The 17,626-nt window shown below is 43.6% G+C and overlaps 1 protein-coding gene across 6 annotated transcripts in view; it reads left to right on the top strand.

Annotated features, from left to right (window-relative positions):
- DLG3 (discs, large homolog 3 (Drosophila)) overlaps nucleotides 1-17,626 on the top strand; it is a 57,803-nt gene that overhangs the window by 22,856 nt on the left and 17,321 nt on the right. For all 6 annotated transcript variants that reach the window (XM_011943135.1, XM_011943133.1, XM_011943132.1 and 3 more), the window contains one exon: nucleotides 8,594-8,708. In XM_011943135.1, coding sequence (XP_011798525.1) covers nucleotides 8,638-8,708 — 71 coding nt within the window. In that variant the 5' untranslated portion in view covers nucleotides 8,594-8,637. The remainder of the gene's footprint in view (nucleotides 1-8,593; nucleotides 8,709-17,626) is intronic.

Raw genomic sequence — 17,626 nt, 5'->3', positions numbered from 1 at the left:
CCCAGGCTGGAGTGCAGTGGCCGGATCTCGGCTCACTGCAAGCTCTGTGTCCCGGGTTTATGCCATTCTCCTGCCTCAGCCTCCTGAGTAGCTGGGATTACAGGTGCCTGCCACCACGCCTGGCTAATTTTTGTATTTTTAGTAGAGATGAGGTTTCACCATGTTGGCCAGGCTGGTCTTGAACTCCTCACTTCCAGTGATCCACCCGCCTCAGCCTCCCAAATTGCTGGAATTACAGGAGTGAGCCACTGCACCCAGCGTCATTTCTAAATTTGATAGGCAGGATGTTATTTTGTAACTTTTCCCTTTTATATCTTCATTTGAGTCGTTTGTAGTCTATACTACATGCAGAATATCCTCTGTTGCTACCACTTGTTTCCTGTCTCTACAATATTTTCTTGCCTATAATCAAATAGAACCAAATAAACAATACAGGTTGAGAAACTGAGCACCTCTCAGCTTTCCAAATTAATAAAAAATGTCATTTTTAATTTTTGACAATTTTCCTGTCATTAGGGAGGTAGATGGATTTGCAAGCAGAGACTTAGAGGAGAGATGGACTTGGAAGCCTGGGTGTGTGTCCAGTTCGCAATAGTGAACCTTGTAGTTTCAGTCCCCTTTGATGCTTTATTGGGCTGTTAAGTATATCTTGAAACCTCTGACATATTAGTGTTTTGCAGAAGTGGTTCATGGTTTTGTTGGTCAGTTTTTAGCATGTTTGGGCATGTGAAAGGAGAAAGTTTGTGTTCTTTTTTTTCTCCCATTTGTTCCTGAGGAGCCAAAATTTGAGAATTACAGAGTCCAGATTTGTCCTGTCAGACCTCTATATCCAGTTGGCACATTCAATAAATGTTGACTTAACAGGGGTGCAGATCGCCTTGAGAAGGAAGCAAAAACCACATCATGGAGCTTATATTTTAGTAAACGACATCACCACTAATTCTGAGCACTAGAGTTTACAAGGGTGAGGTAGTGGAGGGTCTGGAAACTATGCTGGATGAAGAATGGTTGAGGAAATAACCACAGTTAACCTGGAGAAGATGTAACTTTTTGAAGACATTCTTGAGATCATTCTGCATTATGGCTGATATCCCACCTTTTCCATGTCTTCCAGAAAAAAACTCAGCTTCTTTGCCTTTGATCCTTTCTCATTCTACATCCAATCAGATGTCAAATTTTCTCCCCTCAAGCTCCAATATATTTCTTTTTTGTCTTTCTCCACTTTTGAAGGATCCAACATATTTCTTGATTCCTGTCTCTTCTGTCTTCATTGCCCTTATACAATGTCAGGCCTTTATAATTATTGTCTGTAGTAGTAGAAGTAGCTTCCTGTTCTCTGTTATCTCTCTCTCTCTGTCCTCCATTCTATATTATACTCCCAGAATAATTTTCCCTCAAACCTAGTTCTAATTGTATTACTTTCCTGTTTAAACACTTAAACACAGTTCCCACTGCCTATTAAGAAAAGTCCTATCTCAAGCACTTATAATCTGGCCTGCAACCTACCATTACTTCCCTTTCCCCTGTTTGCACGCTGCCATCTACTCCCATTTTATTCAGTAGTCTTGTTCCAGACTTTTCCAACTCTTTGACCTTCTTTAAACTATTCCTTCACACTGTTTTGAAGGAAAGAACCCATCATGTTTTATGCTGTTTTAGACACGAAAATTAGGACCAGCTGGCAGAAGGGATGGCGCTGAACCAAAAACTTTTCTCGGCTGGGTACAGTGGCTCACGCCTATAATCCCAACACTTTGGGAGGCTGAGGTGGGTGGATCACTTGAGGCCAGGAGTTCGAGACTAGCCTGGCCAACATGGTGAAACCCCATCTCTACTAAAAATACAAAAAAATTAGTTGGATGTGGTGGTGGGCACCTGTAATCCCAGCTACTCGGGACACTGAGGCACAAAAATTCCTTGAACCTGAGAGGCAGACGTTGCGGTGAGCCGAGATCGCACCACTGCACTCCAGCCTGGGTGACGGAACGAGACTTCTGTCTCAAAAAAGGAAAAGAAAAAAAAGAATTGGAGAGCTTCCCAGTATTGGACATGTTTGAGCAGAGGCTGAAGGGCTAGCTGGTTTGGATGCTGTAAAAGCAGGGGCTTCTTATGCTAGGGGCTGTGGAGGATACACAAACATAGAAAGCATGTGCTTCGTCGGTCAAGAAACTTAAATGTAAATATAAGACGCTGCACTTATTCTCTCCACAGTAGCCAAAGTGACACACATACCTGATCATGTCCTTCCTTTCCTTAAAATCATTCAATGGCTTCTTTCCATTGAGAAAGAATTTATCTTTTTTTTTTTTTTTTTTTTTTGAGACGGAGTCTCGCTCCGTCGCCCAGGCTGGAGTGCAGTGGCCGGATCTCGGCTCACTGCAAGCTCTGTGTCCCGGGTTTATGCCATTCTCCTGCCTCAGCCTCCCGAGTAGCTGGGACTACAGGCTAGTTTTTTGTATTTTTTAGTAGAGACGGGGGTTTCACTGTGTTAGCCAGGATGGTCTCGATCTCCTGACCTTGTGATCCGCCCATCTCGGCCTCCCAAAGTGCTGGGATTACAGGCTTGAGCCACCGCGCCCAGCGAGAAAGAATTTATCTTAGGATAAAAGCAAATAACCTGTCCAGGCACAGTGGCTCACGCTTGTAATCCCAACACTGTGGGAGGCTGAGGCGGGCAGATCACCTGAGGTCAAGAGTTTGAGACCAGCCTGGCCAACATGGTGAAACCCTCTCTCTACTAAAAATACAAATATTAGCTGGGAGTGGTGGCAGGCGCCTGTAATCCCAGCTACTCGGGAGGCTGAGGCAGGAGAATCGCTTGAACCTAGGAGGTGGAGGTCGCAGTGAGCTGAGATCATTCCATTGCACTCCAGCCTGGGCGACAAGAGCGAAACTCTGTCTCAAAAAAAAAAAAAAAGCAAATAACGTTACCATAGTCTACAAGGCCTTATATGATCTGACCCCTGCTTACCTCTTAGTCTGATCTCCTGCCAGTATCCCCTTACATTCCTGTGTTCCATACATTTTATACCCTTACATAATGCTGTTCCTTCTGTCTGGAATGCTTTCTTCACCAGTGCCCTTTCCCTGGACTTAGCTTAAATGTCACTTCCTCAGGGAAACCTTTGTTGAACTCCATCCCCCTCCCACGGGTAGGTTAAGTCACCCTGTTAGTCTCTCTCTCAGCATTTTCTTCATCTCAATTATCACAATTGTAATGAAATAATTGTTTGTTTTGTAATTGTAATTTCTAGGGACTATTTTGATTACCATTATATTCTCAGCAGCTAGCACAACACCTGATACACAGTAGACATTCAGTAATTTTTTTTTTTTAGAGATAGCGTGTCACTCTGTCACCTAGGCTGGAGTCCAGAGGTGTGATCATAGCTCACTGCAGCCTCAAACTCCTGACCTCAAGTGATCCTTCTACCTCAGCCTCTCAAGTAGCTAGGACTATAGGTGTGCACCACCATGTCCAGCTAATTTTTGAATTTTTTCTAGAATTGGGGTCTCATTATATTGCCCAGGCTGGTCTTGAACTCCTGGTTTCAAGCAATACTTCTACCTTGGCCTCCCAAAGCATTGGGATTACAGGTGTGAGTCACTGCGCCCAAACTTAGAAAATATTTGAATAAATAAATGAATGAATAAAACTTCTTGGAATGAGGTAGGAAAGATGGTGAAGAATGTAAAGGTTGTTTAGTGTCAGGCAGGGGAGAAATATTTCAGGAGCAGGGAATAACAGGTAGAACTGAACAAGCTGTATTCAAGGGGTCCAGGCAGGCTAGCTCAAAAAGAAGACCTGTGTAATTGAGATGTGGGCTAGATAGGCTGGGTGTGATGGGAGGATGGTTGTAGCAGTCCTTGAAAAATTAGTTGACATATTAAAAGTAAAATTCTTTAGTGCTCATTGAGTCATTATAGATACTTGGACAGGGGGCTACAAATTCAAGCTTTAGGAAAGCTTTTCAAATAAGAATCTAATCTGGATTTAAGTTTGTAAAGCCTTGGGGCAGGAGACCAGTTAGAGAGAGATAGCAGTGGCCCAGAGAAGAGATAATAAAATAGTCAAGGGAAAATTAAGACATGAAAACAACAGTAAGGCAATGACAATTACAGGTATAAAGAAATAGATTGAGGAAGCAATTAGGAAGAAACATCAGCAAAATTTGAGGAAACACTGGTTGTATGCAGGGAAAAAGGGGTGTCGTTTAAAGTGTTTTTCTCCAAACAGAAAATCAATTTGTCCTCAAAGGTAAATTCTGCCTCCACTTCAGAAACAGAAAAAGTGCTAGAAGCTTTGGAATAGTAGTTTATCCTCAGTCAGAAGGGTTTCAGAATGTTGGGGTTCAATTTGGTAGTGCTAATCAAAAATTTTAATTTGCGTATAATTTGACTCTGCAGTTTCACTTCTAGTAATCTGTGCAACAGAAATGCTCAAATATACAGTGCAGGCTGGGCGCGGTGGCTCATGCCTGTAATCCTAGCACTTTGGGAGGCCGAGGCAGGTGGATCCCTTGAGGTCAGGAGTTCGAGACCAGCCTGGCAACATAGTGAGACTCCCATCTCTACAAAAAATAAAATATAAAAAAAAACCCCACAAATACACAATGTAGCACTGATTGTAATATTAAGAATTGTAAACAACTTAAATGTGTATCAATTGGAATATGACTGAATAAATTACGGACTGTCCATAGTATAGAATCCTACGCAGCTATTAAAATGAGGTCTGTATACTGACATGGATGGTTTTTTGTTTGTTTGTTTGCTTGCTTGTTTGAGACAGTCTTGCTCTGTCACCCAGGCTGGAGTGCAGTGGTGTGATCTCAGCTCACTGCAACCCTCGCCTCCTGGGTTCAAACGATTCTCCTGCTTCAACCTCATGAGTAGCTGGGACTACAGGCATGTGCTACCACACCTGGCTGCTTTTGTATTTTTGTAGAGACGGGGTTTCACACTGGTCTTGAACTTCTGACCTCAGTTGAGCCACCATGCTTGGCCAACATGGATGGGTTTTCATGATGTGTCAGAAAATGAAAAAAGCTTGTGTGTGAATTGTGAGTACATGTATATAAACCATATATGCATAGAAGTAAGTCTGAAAGGACACATACTAAAAATACCAACAGTGGTATCTTCTGGGGAGTGGGATGGAGAAGTGATACAGAATTTTTAAAAAGTGTAAACTCAGCAGCTTTCTTTGCAGGCACATAAGACTGTGGCATCTTTAGGGCTTTCCTTTCCCGAAGGATTTGCAATTGTATTGCCAAATTTTATTTTTGAGAGCTTATCCACTCTCTGGCCCCATCTTCCTTTTGAGAGACACTGCAGGATCCAATTCTGTAAGTTAAGACCAGCAGCTCCAAACTTTATCAGAATTGCATTGATGCTTGTTAAAATGCAGATTCCTGGGCCCCTGCTCATTAGGTTCTGATTCTGTGTATCTGGGATGGGGTGCCAAATCCTGATCTTTTAGAGGCACCCCAGCTTGTCAGTGACTGGGGCAAAACCCTTCTTTGGTACTGACCTCTGATTGTGCCCCCTCCCACTTGTTTCTCTGTGATTAACTGGGAAAAAGGAAAGAGGGCGATGACTGTATGGATATCTTTGTGGGTCACAAACAGTTGGGTTCATCTGAATGGGAAGAAACAAAGAGCAGTTTAGTAGACTTGAGATTTTAGTATACTATTAAGTGTTGCTTCTTTGAAGTGGGCCCTCTGGGTTAGAGGCTGGTCAGGTGGGCTTCCTAGGCGGTGACTTTGGCCTAGGAGATGTCCTCCAGCATTGGCTGTGATGGCTGTGTTAGTGACAAATCATAGGGAAGGAGGGAGCTTGGCGAGTCCTGAAGTCTTAGAATTGAGATGCTTTTTAAGGGAAGCTTTTGTCCTGGGAAAATGATACCTCTAATATTTAAGAAGAGGTAGTATCTAAGTCTATTCTAAACAGTTTTTTGTTAGAATGATTTTTCTTTGTTGTATACAAAGTCTGTTAATCAGCTGCCCATTGTGGGTTGTTAACATCTCAAAAGGGTGTTTAAAAATAATAAACCCCAATTGCTCCCAGCAGTTAACCTTGGGAACAAAAGTAAATGTGAATGCTTCTTAACTACCTTTCTAAGCCCTCAGTGAAGCTGGCAGCCATCAGTTAAATAAACCATTAAGTTTATTAGTTTAAGAATAGAAGTGTCAACTTGGACACATTTTTCTAATTTGCTCCTCATTTACCCAACAATCATTTATTCAAAGGCTGCTCTGCCAAGTAGACTTTAGATAAATCTACAAATAAAAGCCAGAGACTGATGGGGAGCTGGAACTCTAAGGGGATCATCCAAATGGAAAAAAAGTGAATAAAACACAATTTAATAAACTTGAAATTTTAGCAGCACATGTAAAAACAAAAAGCGTATGCCTTAAAGCAATAGCTTTGTTCTCTTTCTGTAGTCTATTTTAAGTGGGCCCTCTGGCCCAGAATTATCAGCCTTGGATTAGGAGCTTTGAGGAAATGGTGGTTTGGTGGTTGTTTTTTAAAGGATTTTTAAAGAAATGTAGTTACTAAGCAACCGCCATGACCTGCTGCTGAGTTGGAGTTCAGCGGGCAAGTCAATTCCAAAGGAGGGAATATATAAACAAGTTTCAAGAAGGGGAAAACATGGCTTAAAGATAGATTGGGTGTACTTTTTTTGTTCACAGTTCAATACATAGTTCTTTGTCTCTTTTATTTATCTTCCCCTAAGAAAGGGCTGCCTGGTCAGAAATCTTTGTCTCACACGGTTCTGCCCCTAGCCAGTGAGCTCAGAGGAGGGCCAGAAAGGAACGAATGAGAAACAATCCCCACCCAGTGTAGAGGGCCAAACCTTGGGGTGGGGCCAGCACCCAGGCGGTCTCCAGAGGTAGACTGGCCTACTGCTGTGCTCTATGACAGTCCAGGGCTTCTGTGACAAATTGGTCACTACCCCCTACCTTTAGGTTGGGGCACCTCATTGATATTGATGGGTTGCCGTGTAACCCTCAGAACAGGAACATTGTCCAGCTGTTGTCTCTCTACCCACCGCCCCCCTGCAACATTTAATGGGTGAGTCAGTGACTTAACTGCTTCCTCCAGGATTTCAGGAACAGGAGTAGGTAATGAGGACAAATCACCATAACACCAGTGTGTGATGAATGAAAGAGCGCACGAATTTAACCAGTTGGTTAAATTGATACCACAATGAACAAAAGAAACTTTGTTGAGAGGAGGTTATTTGCCTGACTCCATTCCTTCCCCTTTAGGCTTTAGCATTTCCCCTTACACCCAGTTGAAGGTCAGTCCGGTTGCTTTGCCGAGGGAAGGGGAGTGTCAGGTGCTGGAACAGGTGTTTTGTTTTCTCCTGTAGAGTCATACGGACTAGGTAGGGATGCTTCTTGCCAGCCCTCTATGGTGCACGAAATTGCTTTTGTGGAATGTTTTCCTCTGGACGTGTGTTTGTTTTTTAAAGCAGTTTCCCAACCTTCAACCCCTACTATAAATTTTGGCTTCCTTTAAAGTCAGCTTGTCATAGTGAAGTGTGCCTGTTTTCCAGTATTTCCACAACCTGTGGCCTTAGATATACCCCATTTTATGTGGCAATTATAGGCCTGGAAAATGTGTAATTGTGTGTTTGGTAAGTGTGAATATTGTATTTTAAATATCCTAGGAGAATGTCACAGCAAAGCAGCCCTATAAAAAACCTTTTATAATAATTGTACAGCTAGAGTTAATTTTCTTTTATCAGGTTTTCTTAAATTGGGCATAAACCTGTATTACATTTCCAGAGTGATAAGGCTGTTTCCAGCTGTTGTGATGGTCTCACTGGGCTGTAAGGTTAGGGATGGACTTACGACCTCAATGCCTACATGATTTTGGAGGTGAGAGGTGTCCGCCGACTTCTCGGTTTGGGAGAATTTATGTTTTAATGTATGTTACTGAAGCCAAAGAGGCTATTGGTTAAAAGGAAAATAACTCAGGAGAGCTTTAATTCTCCTCATATGGTTGTTACGGTTGTGAGGTTTGTTTGTTTTTACCTCTGTACTGGGTTCCAATATCACCCCCCTTCACCCCAGCCAAAAAGTCATCCTGAAAAAATTGTCTTCTTGCCTAACAATGATATAATGACCTCAGGTCCTTTCCAGCCCCTCTGCTCTGCATCTCAGGGCCATCTGTTCTCTGCAATCCGCTTTTTGGGAAAGTCTCCTTTCCCATCTGCTCTCCTTGGGCCTTAGTGTCGGCTCTAAAGATTTATAAAGGTTGCACTGGAACCTCTTTCCAGTTGTTATTTCTTTAAAGGATCAGTGAGATTTTGAGGCAGGTAAGAGCTTTTTGCATTTGACCTGCCCAAATGCTACTCCCTTTTCAGGTGCATTCTTTCCTTCTGTTAGTCTGGGGCTGAAGGGACGTCTGTCTTTCTGTGCTTAGGAGGAGGGACTTTGCTTATCAAAGCAAAGACAGAGTGGGCTGGCTCTGGCTGCTTTTAAGCCAAGGGGCCTTCTGGCTTTTTGGCTGCTGGCATGCAAGCTCAGGGGAGCTCCTTGAGTTCATTCTTTTCCTGTCTTTTCCCTTGTTTCCGCGACAGAATACAGTCGCTTTGAATCGAAGATACATGACTTGCGAGAACAAATGATGAACAGCAGCATGAGCTCTGGGTCTGGGTCCCTCCGAACAAGTGAGAAGAGGTCCTTGTATGTCAGGTAAGTTACCCTTCAGAGCACTAGCCCTCGTGCTGGACGAGGAGAGCTCCATGCCAACCCAGCCCTTCTTATTTAACTAGTGAGCTAGAGAGTATGTACTCCCAGTACTAAAATAACGATTCTCACTGTATGCTTAGGTTGTGTATTTTATGGTCAGTGTCTCCTCCCTTTTGTGAGCTGGCTTCTTCCTTTTAGCTCATGAATGACTCAGTATGGGAAAATTTCAGTTTGCTATAATTGTAAAAGACTGTTAGGTGATTGTTGCTAGTCAGCATTCAAATATCAGTCAAATGTTCAAAGTACTTTGCTTGCAATCTGTGCTTTGAGGGGAAACTTGCCACCCCCCTATCCCCTTCCATGTATGCAAGATAGACATCAGGATTTGTATCTGAGCATAGCAACTATCGCAGTGTTCTGGTACAGGGTCTGTTTTAAGAGACCAAAGGACTGACAGGTTGCTGCATTCTGGATGTTTTATTGTGATTCCATTCCCCCCTCACCACCCGCTGCACTGGTCTGCTGTATCTATGAATCATGGGATGTATAGTGTATGTGCCCTAGGAAGAGGGTGGGGGTGGAGGGAACAGATAGGTAGCATGGAGTATATTGCCGCTGAAAGCTATTCCAAGATATTTCCAAGGTTGAGCTTCTCTGACCCTTGAGGCATAGCATAATACTTTGTCAGGTCAAAGTACAAATCTCCTGGGGAGTTGGAGTGCCAAGCAAATACTATGGACTCCTCATAGAATTAGGGATAGCTTCCTTCTTCCTGCTTTGGCTTCTTGGCAAAACTCCAAAATCTGGTGCCAAGTACATTGTATCTCTCCAAGGTTAAACCCCTAGCGAAAGGTGGTGGGGATTACTCTCCTGAGCCAGAAGTCGCTACAGTATTGTGTTTAATGCTTAGGTGTGGGGTCATATCAAACTCTTGGGCTGAACTTTTTCTAGTGGCCTCTGATACCTGGCCTGGAAGTTGCACTTGCTAGTTGCTTGGCAACGTGACAACTGCTCTGTCCTTGGGGTGTGAGATGACAATAGCGAAGGTATGTCAATGCTAATTGCAATTTTTCTCGTGGTGCTTGCTTTTCTATTTCCCCAGTTGGTGGTCCCTGACTCTATGGCAGGCAGTGGAGCTGAGGGAGCCCATCTCTGAGCCTGAAGCCCACTAGAACCCTTCACAATCTTCTCTAATGTGAACCCTCAACTCCACCCCTTGTGTGTTGAAAGTATTTGCTATGCTTACCTCCCGCTGTGAAGGGAGGATGGTAGGAAGGCAGGACTAGTCACTGGTCATTTTTCCAATCCCCTGGAAAAGAAAGTTTTGTTTTCTGTCACTAAAGCCCTTGCTCCCAGTCTGCAGCCTGGATACTGGGGTGCTGATGGGGGAAATCAGAAATGCACTGTTGACCCCCTGAAATAGGTAATGCTTATATGACTTGGTCAGGATTGTTCCGTTCCGTGCTTCCAGCCCCCGCAGATGTGGCACTCCAGTGTGCGTGGGAAGCTGCTCTTTAGGCAAGACAGTTTCTTTGGAGAGCTTTATTTTTAGATTTCCCCTCTCCGCCTATCCTGTGTTAGAGTTCTGTCTGCCTGGGCAGGGGGAATGGGGCATTGGCTCCCGATCTGGAGCACTCTTCCCTGGCCCAGGCAAGGGAATTCAAGGGGATACATTCAGCTTAACTCTGAGGCGAGGGTGGAGACCATGACTGTGTCTAGTGAATCAGTTTATATAATCTGTCCGTAACCTTCTCTAGATAAATTGTCTGTATCCTCTGAGGAAAGTAGATGTAGTTAGGAAAATAGTAACCATTTGTGATCACTAGATTTAATCAGGGGACTTAGTGTCTTATGGCTAAACATTGAGCTGAGGCCCTTTGCTAAGCTAACCCCTTTATCGGAACCTGGCTTGCTGTCTTCCCTTTTGTTCCTGCTTTTGGCCTTTCACTCTACACTTGGTTCCTTTTCTTCAGCATGTAAACATATTTAAGCTTCTTCCATTCTTAAAAAGAAAAATATATCCCTTGATACCAATAGTCCCTTAAACTATTGTCTTGTATCCCTCTGCTTACTGCGTTTGCCAAATTATTGGCCAGAAAACACTAGCTCCTCAAGATATTAGTAAGTATTGTGTGAAAAATCAGTGGTTTAGTAAGTTGGGCAAATGCAGGCTTAAACAGAGGAAAATGGGGCTCTTGCCTGTGATTAATCTCCAGGAAGGACTGTATTAGGCAGTGTTTCCCCAAAGATAGAGCATGGAAGCCTTATTTGAGAAACCTATGTCAACATCCAGGTTGGGAAATGTTGGACTACTTGCTCCTGCTTCAAATCACCTCTCTTTAGCCCAAAAGGAAGCGTGCATCTGCTTTTCAATGTGGTAGTGTGGCTCTGAGCGGCTCTGGAAAGCTCCAGGGGAGCAGAAGCCTGACTCTCTGTCAGGGATCAGTGGGTGACTTCTTAGTCTTCAAATTTAGTGACTGGTTCGCTGGTTCTCTGACATTGTTCTGACCTCTTCACCACATTTGTTTCCATGAATTACCTGCTTTCTTCTTTAAAGGCTCTCTTTCTATCCTGCTTACTATTCCTTAATACTTTCATTAGTTCTTCCCCCCTAAATGGCAATGTCATTTATTTTCATAGCTTCAAATCCTGCCATATAAATGACATTCCTGATCTCTTTACTGAACTACAGACCTGCATATCAACTACTTGCTGGACATGTGCATAAATAAAACTGCCCTCTCAGTGCCTCAAACAAGCGGCATGTGCTTTCCTTATCTAAGTTAATTGCCTCACCCTATCCTGTGGAAAAGGGATTAGATTTGTTCTGTCACCCAAGGCAGATCTCTGCTCAACATAAGGAAGGAAGAGCTAATGATTAAAACTGTCTGAAAATGGAATGGACTGCTTCCGGATATAGTAAATTCAATCTTTTGTCACTCAGGGTGTTACAGAAGAGGCTGGGCAACCATTTGCCTGGGTGTTGCAGAGGGGGTTGAAACTAAAGCAATAATCTGAACATGATCTGCTCAAAAGCTTTCACTAGTTCCTCAGTGTCTTCAGGATAAAGGGGAACAAACATTTAGGAAACATATTGTACATCAAGACCTTTGTTATTCTCTTTAAATGGCTTTTAATATCCCTTTAATAATCCTACAAAGTAGATATTATGATTCCCATTTTGCAGATGATAAAACTGAGACTCCAGTTAGATAGCTAAGAAGTTCCAAAACTGGAACTTGAACCTGGCTGCTCTGACTATAAAGTGTGGTTCTTTCAGTGTTTTCCCAACTTCCTCATAGGAATCAGCTGGAATGCTAGTAAAAATACAGATTCCCAGGCTCCTTTTCTAGTGCTTTGGATTCACCAGGTTTGGGAAAATACGTGTGTGTGTTTTTTTTTTTTTTTTTTTTGAGACGCAGTCTTGCTGTGTCGCCCAGGCTGGAGTGCAGTGGTGCGATCTGGGCTCACTACAAGCTCTGCCTCCTGGGTTCACGCCATTCTCCTGCCTCAGCCTCCCAAGTAGCTGGGAATACAGGTGCCTGCCACCACACCTGGCTAATTTTTTGTATTTTCAGTAGAGACAGGGTTTCACCATCTTAGCGAGGATGGTCTTGATCTCCTGACCTCGTGATCCACCAGCCTCAGCCTCTCAAAGTGCTGGGATTACAGGCATGAGTCACCGTGCCCGGCCCAGGAAAATACATGTTTTTAACAAGCAATCAAGGCTGGGTGTGGCAGCTCACACCAGTAATCCCAGCACTTTGGGAGGCCAAGCTGGGAGGATTGCTTGGGCCCAGAAGTTCGAGACCAGCCTGCACAACATAGTGAGCACCCCTCTTAAAAAGTAAAAATTTTTTAATTAGCTAGGTGTGGTGACATGTGTCTGTAGTCCCAGCTACTCAAGGGGCTGAGGCAAGAGGATTGCTTGAGCCCAGGAGGTTGAGACTTCAGCAAGCTGTCATCATGACGCTGTATTCCATCCTGGGTGACAGAGCAAGACCCTGTCTCTATAAAAAATTATAAAAAATAAACGTCACATTTACTTTAGCTCCTACTATGTAGAAAGCAGTAAAACACAAGGCTGAGAATTTGGGCACAGTTGCAGGGTAGATTCAAGGAAGCAGCAGGTATGGTCCCTGCCCTCTGGCAGTTCGCCATCTACCCAGAAAAGATTAAGCAGAAGGTGGTTAAAGTGAGGGAACCCTTTTTCAGTTTGGGTGTCACCTCTCTTTTGCTGTCACTTCCCCTATGACATAATTATTTTGCTTTCCTTCCCCTCCCCTGAGTATCTATCCACCTTTGGTGTGCATGGGTTTGCAAAGCTATTTTGAAGTAAATAACACCCTCTTAGAGCTGTAACAGAGGCTCTAACAGGTGAAACCCTAGGGAGCTGCAGCTGTACCAACCACAGGGGACATGGGGTTTGTAGAGCAGGGAGCAGGAGGAAGAAGGAAGGAGAGCAGTATTTGGAAAATGAAACTTGATTTTAAAGTCATCAGTGACTTATTTGGAAGGACCTTCCTCATACTTCACTGTGCTAGAATCATCTCTTAAGTAGATGACCAGAATGAGCACAGCACCTCAGTCTGCCCAGCCTAAGGCTTTTGCTCTGCTGGAGAATTTGCCTTGCCCACTGGAAGAGTCCAGAGAAATAAATCTCTCTTGAACTTCTTGCTCAGGGTTGGGATGGGTAGATGTTTAACTCAGACCATTCTGATGTGAAGGCAGTACAAAGACACTGGGTAGGTTAGAGTTCCAGGGATGACCTTGTTCTATACTTGTATTTAATTTATTTATTGAATGAGTAAAGGAAAGACCTTGTGCTCCAAATGTTGCCAAGAGAGTCAAGAGTACAGTTGTATAAATAGCTTTTGAAAGTCTGTTCAGGCTAGCCTGGCTGCATTCTTTGCAGCCACAGGACAGCATTCAAGTAGTTTGGGAGTCCTGGCCTCCTGACTGGCCATCTGCCATCTTAGTCATCTTCCCACTCTAGGAAGGAAATCATGTTGGAGCATCTGTAGTCTTGATTCAAGAAATAATGTCAGACATATTGGCTTGGTCATTAAAGAAGGCTGGAGAATGCTCATTCCTGTGAACCAGTAGACATTAATTGTGCAACTACTCTGCTTTGCCCAGGGTGGTGCTTGGTGAAGCCTGACTTGGTCTTGTTTATTAATGAGTTTCAATAGTGGATTAAGATGCCAATGGGGAAATATTGGCAGGCTTCACTATCTGATAGAATTTGGGGGCGAGAATAATATGCATTTTAAAAAGCAACAATAGTATATGTAAGTGTTCAGGGCTACCAGAGGGTGGGGCAGAGCTTCCTACATCAGTGATTTCTAGAACTGCCTATTCCCAAACACTAGTCCTGGGCTTGCACTCATAATCCCTCAGCTCATCCTATCATCTGCAAGTGCTGTGAGCCCCAAACAGTCACTCATTGCTGGCTAATTAGTCCTTGAATGCCTCTCCAACGTCATAATTGCCATAAGGACTGACACTTTGAGACAGACAAAGGAGGAAGGTGCTCTTAACCTGCTCTCCATGCACCTTTCTTCAAGATACACCAGGGAGGCCCAATTCAATCCTTTTGTGTTGACCTACACTGTGCCTGTCTGAGTGCTCGGGTTTGTGCTGTTAGGCTGCTCTTCAGAGGCTGCTGGAAATTTAACTCTCACTAAGGTCAAGGGCTGATGAGTGACTGTTGCTTTATAACTTTCTGTGCATGCTTTATACAGACTGGGCAAGGGATGGGCTGTTTAGTCGTCAAATAATGTGTGCCCTTTATCCAAGTACTTTCTGGCCAAAGGAATAAAGTGATCTCTTAGACCCCAGTTACTATAGGAGGGAACACTCAGGGTTAGTAACTAGGGAGTAACTGGGAGGGTCTTCTGTGGACACTCCATCCCCTGTAGCCAGTTCTCACTCACAATTCACGAGGATTCAGAATCCCACATGAAGCATAAGACATGGTCTCAGTTTTCAAAGGGCTTCCACTTTGGCGGTGTAATATGAAACATCAAAAAACCTTGCAAGAATTAAATAGCAATAAGGAGAAAATAAAAAGAAAGGTTGCTGCCAAATGTGGTAGCAAATATGGTATGGATTTGGAAGAAGGAAATTTGGAGTGGGCAGGATCACAAAGCTGGGAGAGACTTGGGCTGGGCCTCAGAGGAATTGCTGAGTAGGGTGAGGGGACTGATGGAGCATCTCAGGCTATAGACAGATGGCTTGAGCCACAGGTAGAGAGATGGGCACAATACTAGGTTATTTTGGCAGAAGCAACCCCTTGCCTTTGAGGCTATAGTGCTAAAATGCTCATTTGCTTTGCATTGAGAAACCTGCTTTACCAGTTTCCTTCTTAGTTACCATTTGTTTTGCGTTCCGGTTCATTAAGACAGCACAGTGGCAGTGCCAGGTGCTTATAATTTCTCTGGATCTTTCCAACCTAAATCTCACAATTTAGGATCTCAACTACTAGGACTTTTGCCTGATAATCTGTTTACTTTGAGCTGGTTATATTCTTGCTTTTCTATCCAGCAGAGAGGACCCAGCTGAAAGGAAGACTGGACAGAGTCCTCTAGAGCATGTACATTATCCCTGTGGGTGGGCGCATGCATCCCTTCGAGGATATTTTTAAAGGTCACCTCTTAAACAACATTGTCTTTCAAGACCTTTGGAAACGCTTTCTCCTTAGGGAGACAGGCAGCAGCTTTGAGAGCTAGAATGCCGAAGATCAGCTCAAGAACTCAAACCTGCACATCCCCCGGAAGTTGCATCTGCTCTTCATGGTGGTATGATGGCTCTGGAAAGCTTCTTTGTAGCCTACTGTCACTTTGTTTTTACATGTCACATTTTCCCTGGGCTACACTATTTTCCTTGCTCTTAAATAATGTAATATTTTTCTGGCTTGGCCTCAATGTTTGAAAAGTTGCAGGAATACCCAGGCTCTGGCTCTCCCTGGCTTTGTAGAGATACGTGGCCATAACTAACGAGTAACATATTCAGGGGCAGATCATCTTTCTTGTACATCAAGCACTGTGACTTCAGGCTGGGGATGGTAATTTATTTCCATGAGTTTTATTCTCTCATGGCACAGTGTTTCTCTCTGATGTGACCAGTCCCTAACTTGGAGGCTTCAATGAAATTATTTTTATCTAAGTGCAGAAGGAATAACGAGTTTCTGAGACTTCCTTCTACTCTCTCAGCACATTATCTTGTCAGATAAGCTGAAACACATACATATGCACACATGTGCACATGCGCACACACACAAACAGACACACATAGTGAGACCAGGGTGGCAGTTGGTTAATTATGGCCTTTCTTTAGGTATTGAGAGACAAATACATTTTGCTTTTTTTTTTTTTTTTAATGCTCTCTCTAGTTTTGAGTCAGGTTGAAGTGGTTGGCTGCATGTCATGTGGGCCTTGCATGTGTAGGATTTCCATCCTCGGACAGTGGTTCAGCCTGATTTGAAAGGGGAGTGTCTGCCTTGACTTTCTCTGGTGCCTACCCTCAGGATAAAAAGAGGAAGAAGAGAATTTATCAGTATTGTGGAGAAAGGTATTCCTTCTTCCTCTCATCAAGCCTACCATGAGGCATTTATTTGTGAGAAGGTGCCAGCCCCTGTCACTTCATTAGGATTCCAGGGTGTTCTTAAGACATACTGTCACTGCTAGATGGCCACAGTTTAGCTGCTTCTTAAAGATCTTAGGAAAGTAGTCAATATTTTAAAAAAATTATTAAGGTCTAATTTACATACTTTTTTTGATTACATGAAATATATCTCATGGGAGAAGTTGTTTGACTTTAGTTCGCTGGCCTGTTCTCTTTTACTGGTTTTATTTCCACATGGAAGTTTAACCTGATAATGGGATAAGAACGCTGAGGTAATGAAGTTGGTCCCATAAGGTCTACTAAATGAATGTCAAACTCCTTAGCTGGACAATACAGGCTGTCCACAGTCAGGCCCCAACCTGCCATTCTCTGAGGCCCAGCCAGACTTGGATGCATGGCTGATCCCTGCAAATACCCTGTGCTTCTTGCCTCCAGACCTTTGCTTACACTATTCCCTTTAGCTGGAAGGGCCTCTCCCCAGTTCTACCTTTTGAAATCCTAAATCTTCATTGAGAACCAATTCAAAAAGCAGTATCTCCTTGTAGCTTCCCTAGATGTGATCTGTACAAACTAGATGTGATCTGTACTCCCTGTGAATCCTATGCCTTGGTTTGTCCTCCTTTTGGGCTTCTTGCTACAACATCCTTAGTATACTATACCGTCTGTCACCTAGTAAGCTCCACAAGACAATAAACTTTGCTCTTGTATCTCCCGTGTATCTAACACATACTCCATGTAAAGAAGACTAAGTATTTTTTCTTTGAGACAGAGTTTTGCTCTTGTTGCCCAGGCTGGAGTGCAATGGCATCATCTCGGCTCACTGCAACCTCCACCTCCCGGGTTCAAGCGATTCTCCTGCTGCCTCAGCCTCCTGAGTAGCTGGGATTACAGGCATGCACCACCATACCTGGCTAATTTGTATTTTTTAGTAGAGATGGATTTCTCCATGTTGGTCAGGCTGGTCTCAAACTCCCAACCTCAGGTGATCCGCCTGTCTCAGCTTCCCAAAGTGCTGGGATTACAGGTGTGAACCACTGCGCCAGGCCAGAATAAGTATTTAAATAGTGGAAGAATGGTATTTTTCCACACATAGCCGAGTGAAGAATTAGCTTTTTTGTCTTTTTTGAAACGGAGTCTCGCTCTGTCACCAGGCTGGGGTACAGTGGTGTGATCTCGGCTCACTGTATCCTCTGCCTCCCAGGTTCAAGTGATTCTCCTGCCTCAGCCTGCCGAGTAACTGGGACTACAGGCATGCATCACCATGCCCAGCTAATTTTTGTTTTTTTTTGTTTTTT

This window comes from Colobus angolensis, unplaced genomic scaffold, assembly GCF_000951035.1.
Source record: "Colobus angolensis palliatus isolate OR3802 unplaced genomic scaffold, Cang.pa_1.0 Scaffold216, whole genome shotgun sequence".
In the NCBI taxonomy this organism is placed as follows: Eukaryota; Metazoa; Chordata; class Mammalia; order Primates; family Cercopithecidae; genus Colobus; species Colobus angolensis.
The sequence above is the reverse complement of the archived record's forward strand: the minus strand, read 5'-3'. Positions and strand labels throughout refer to the sequence as shown.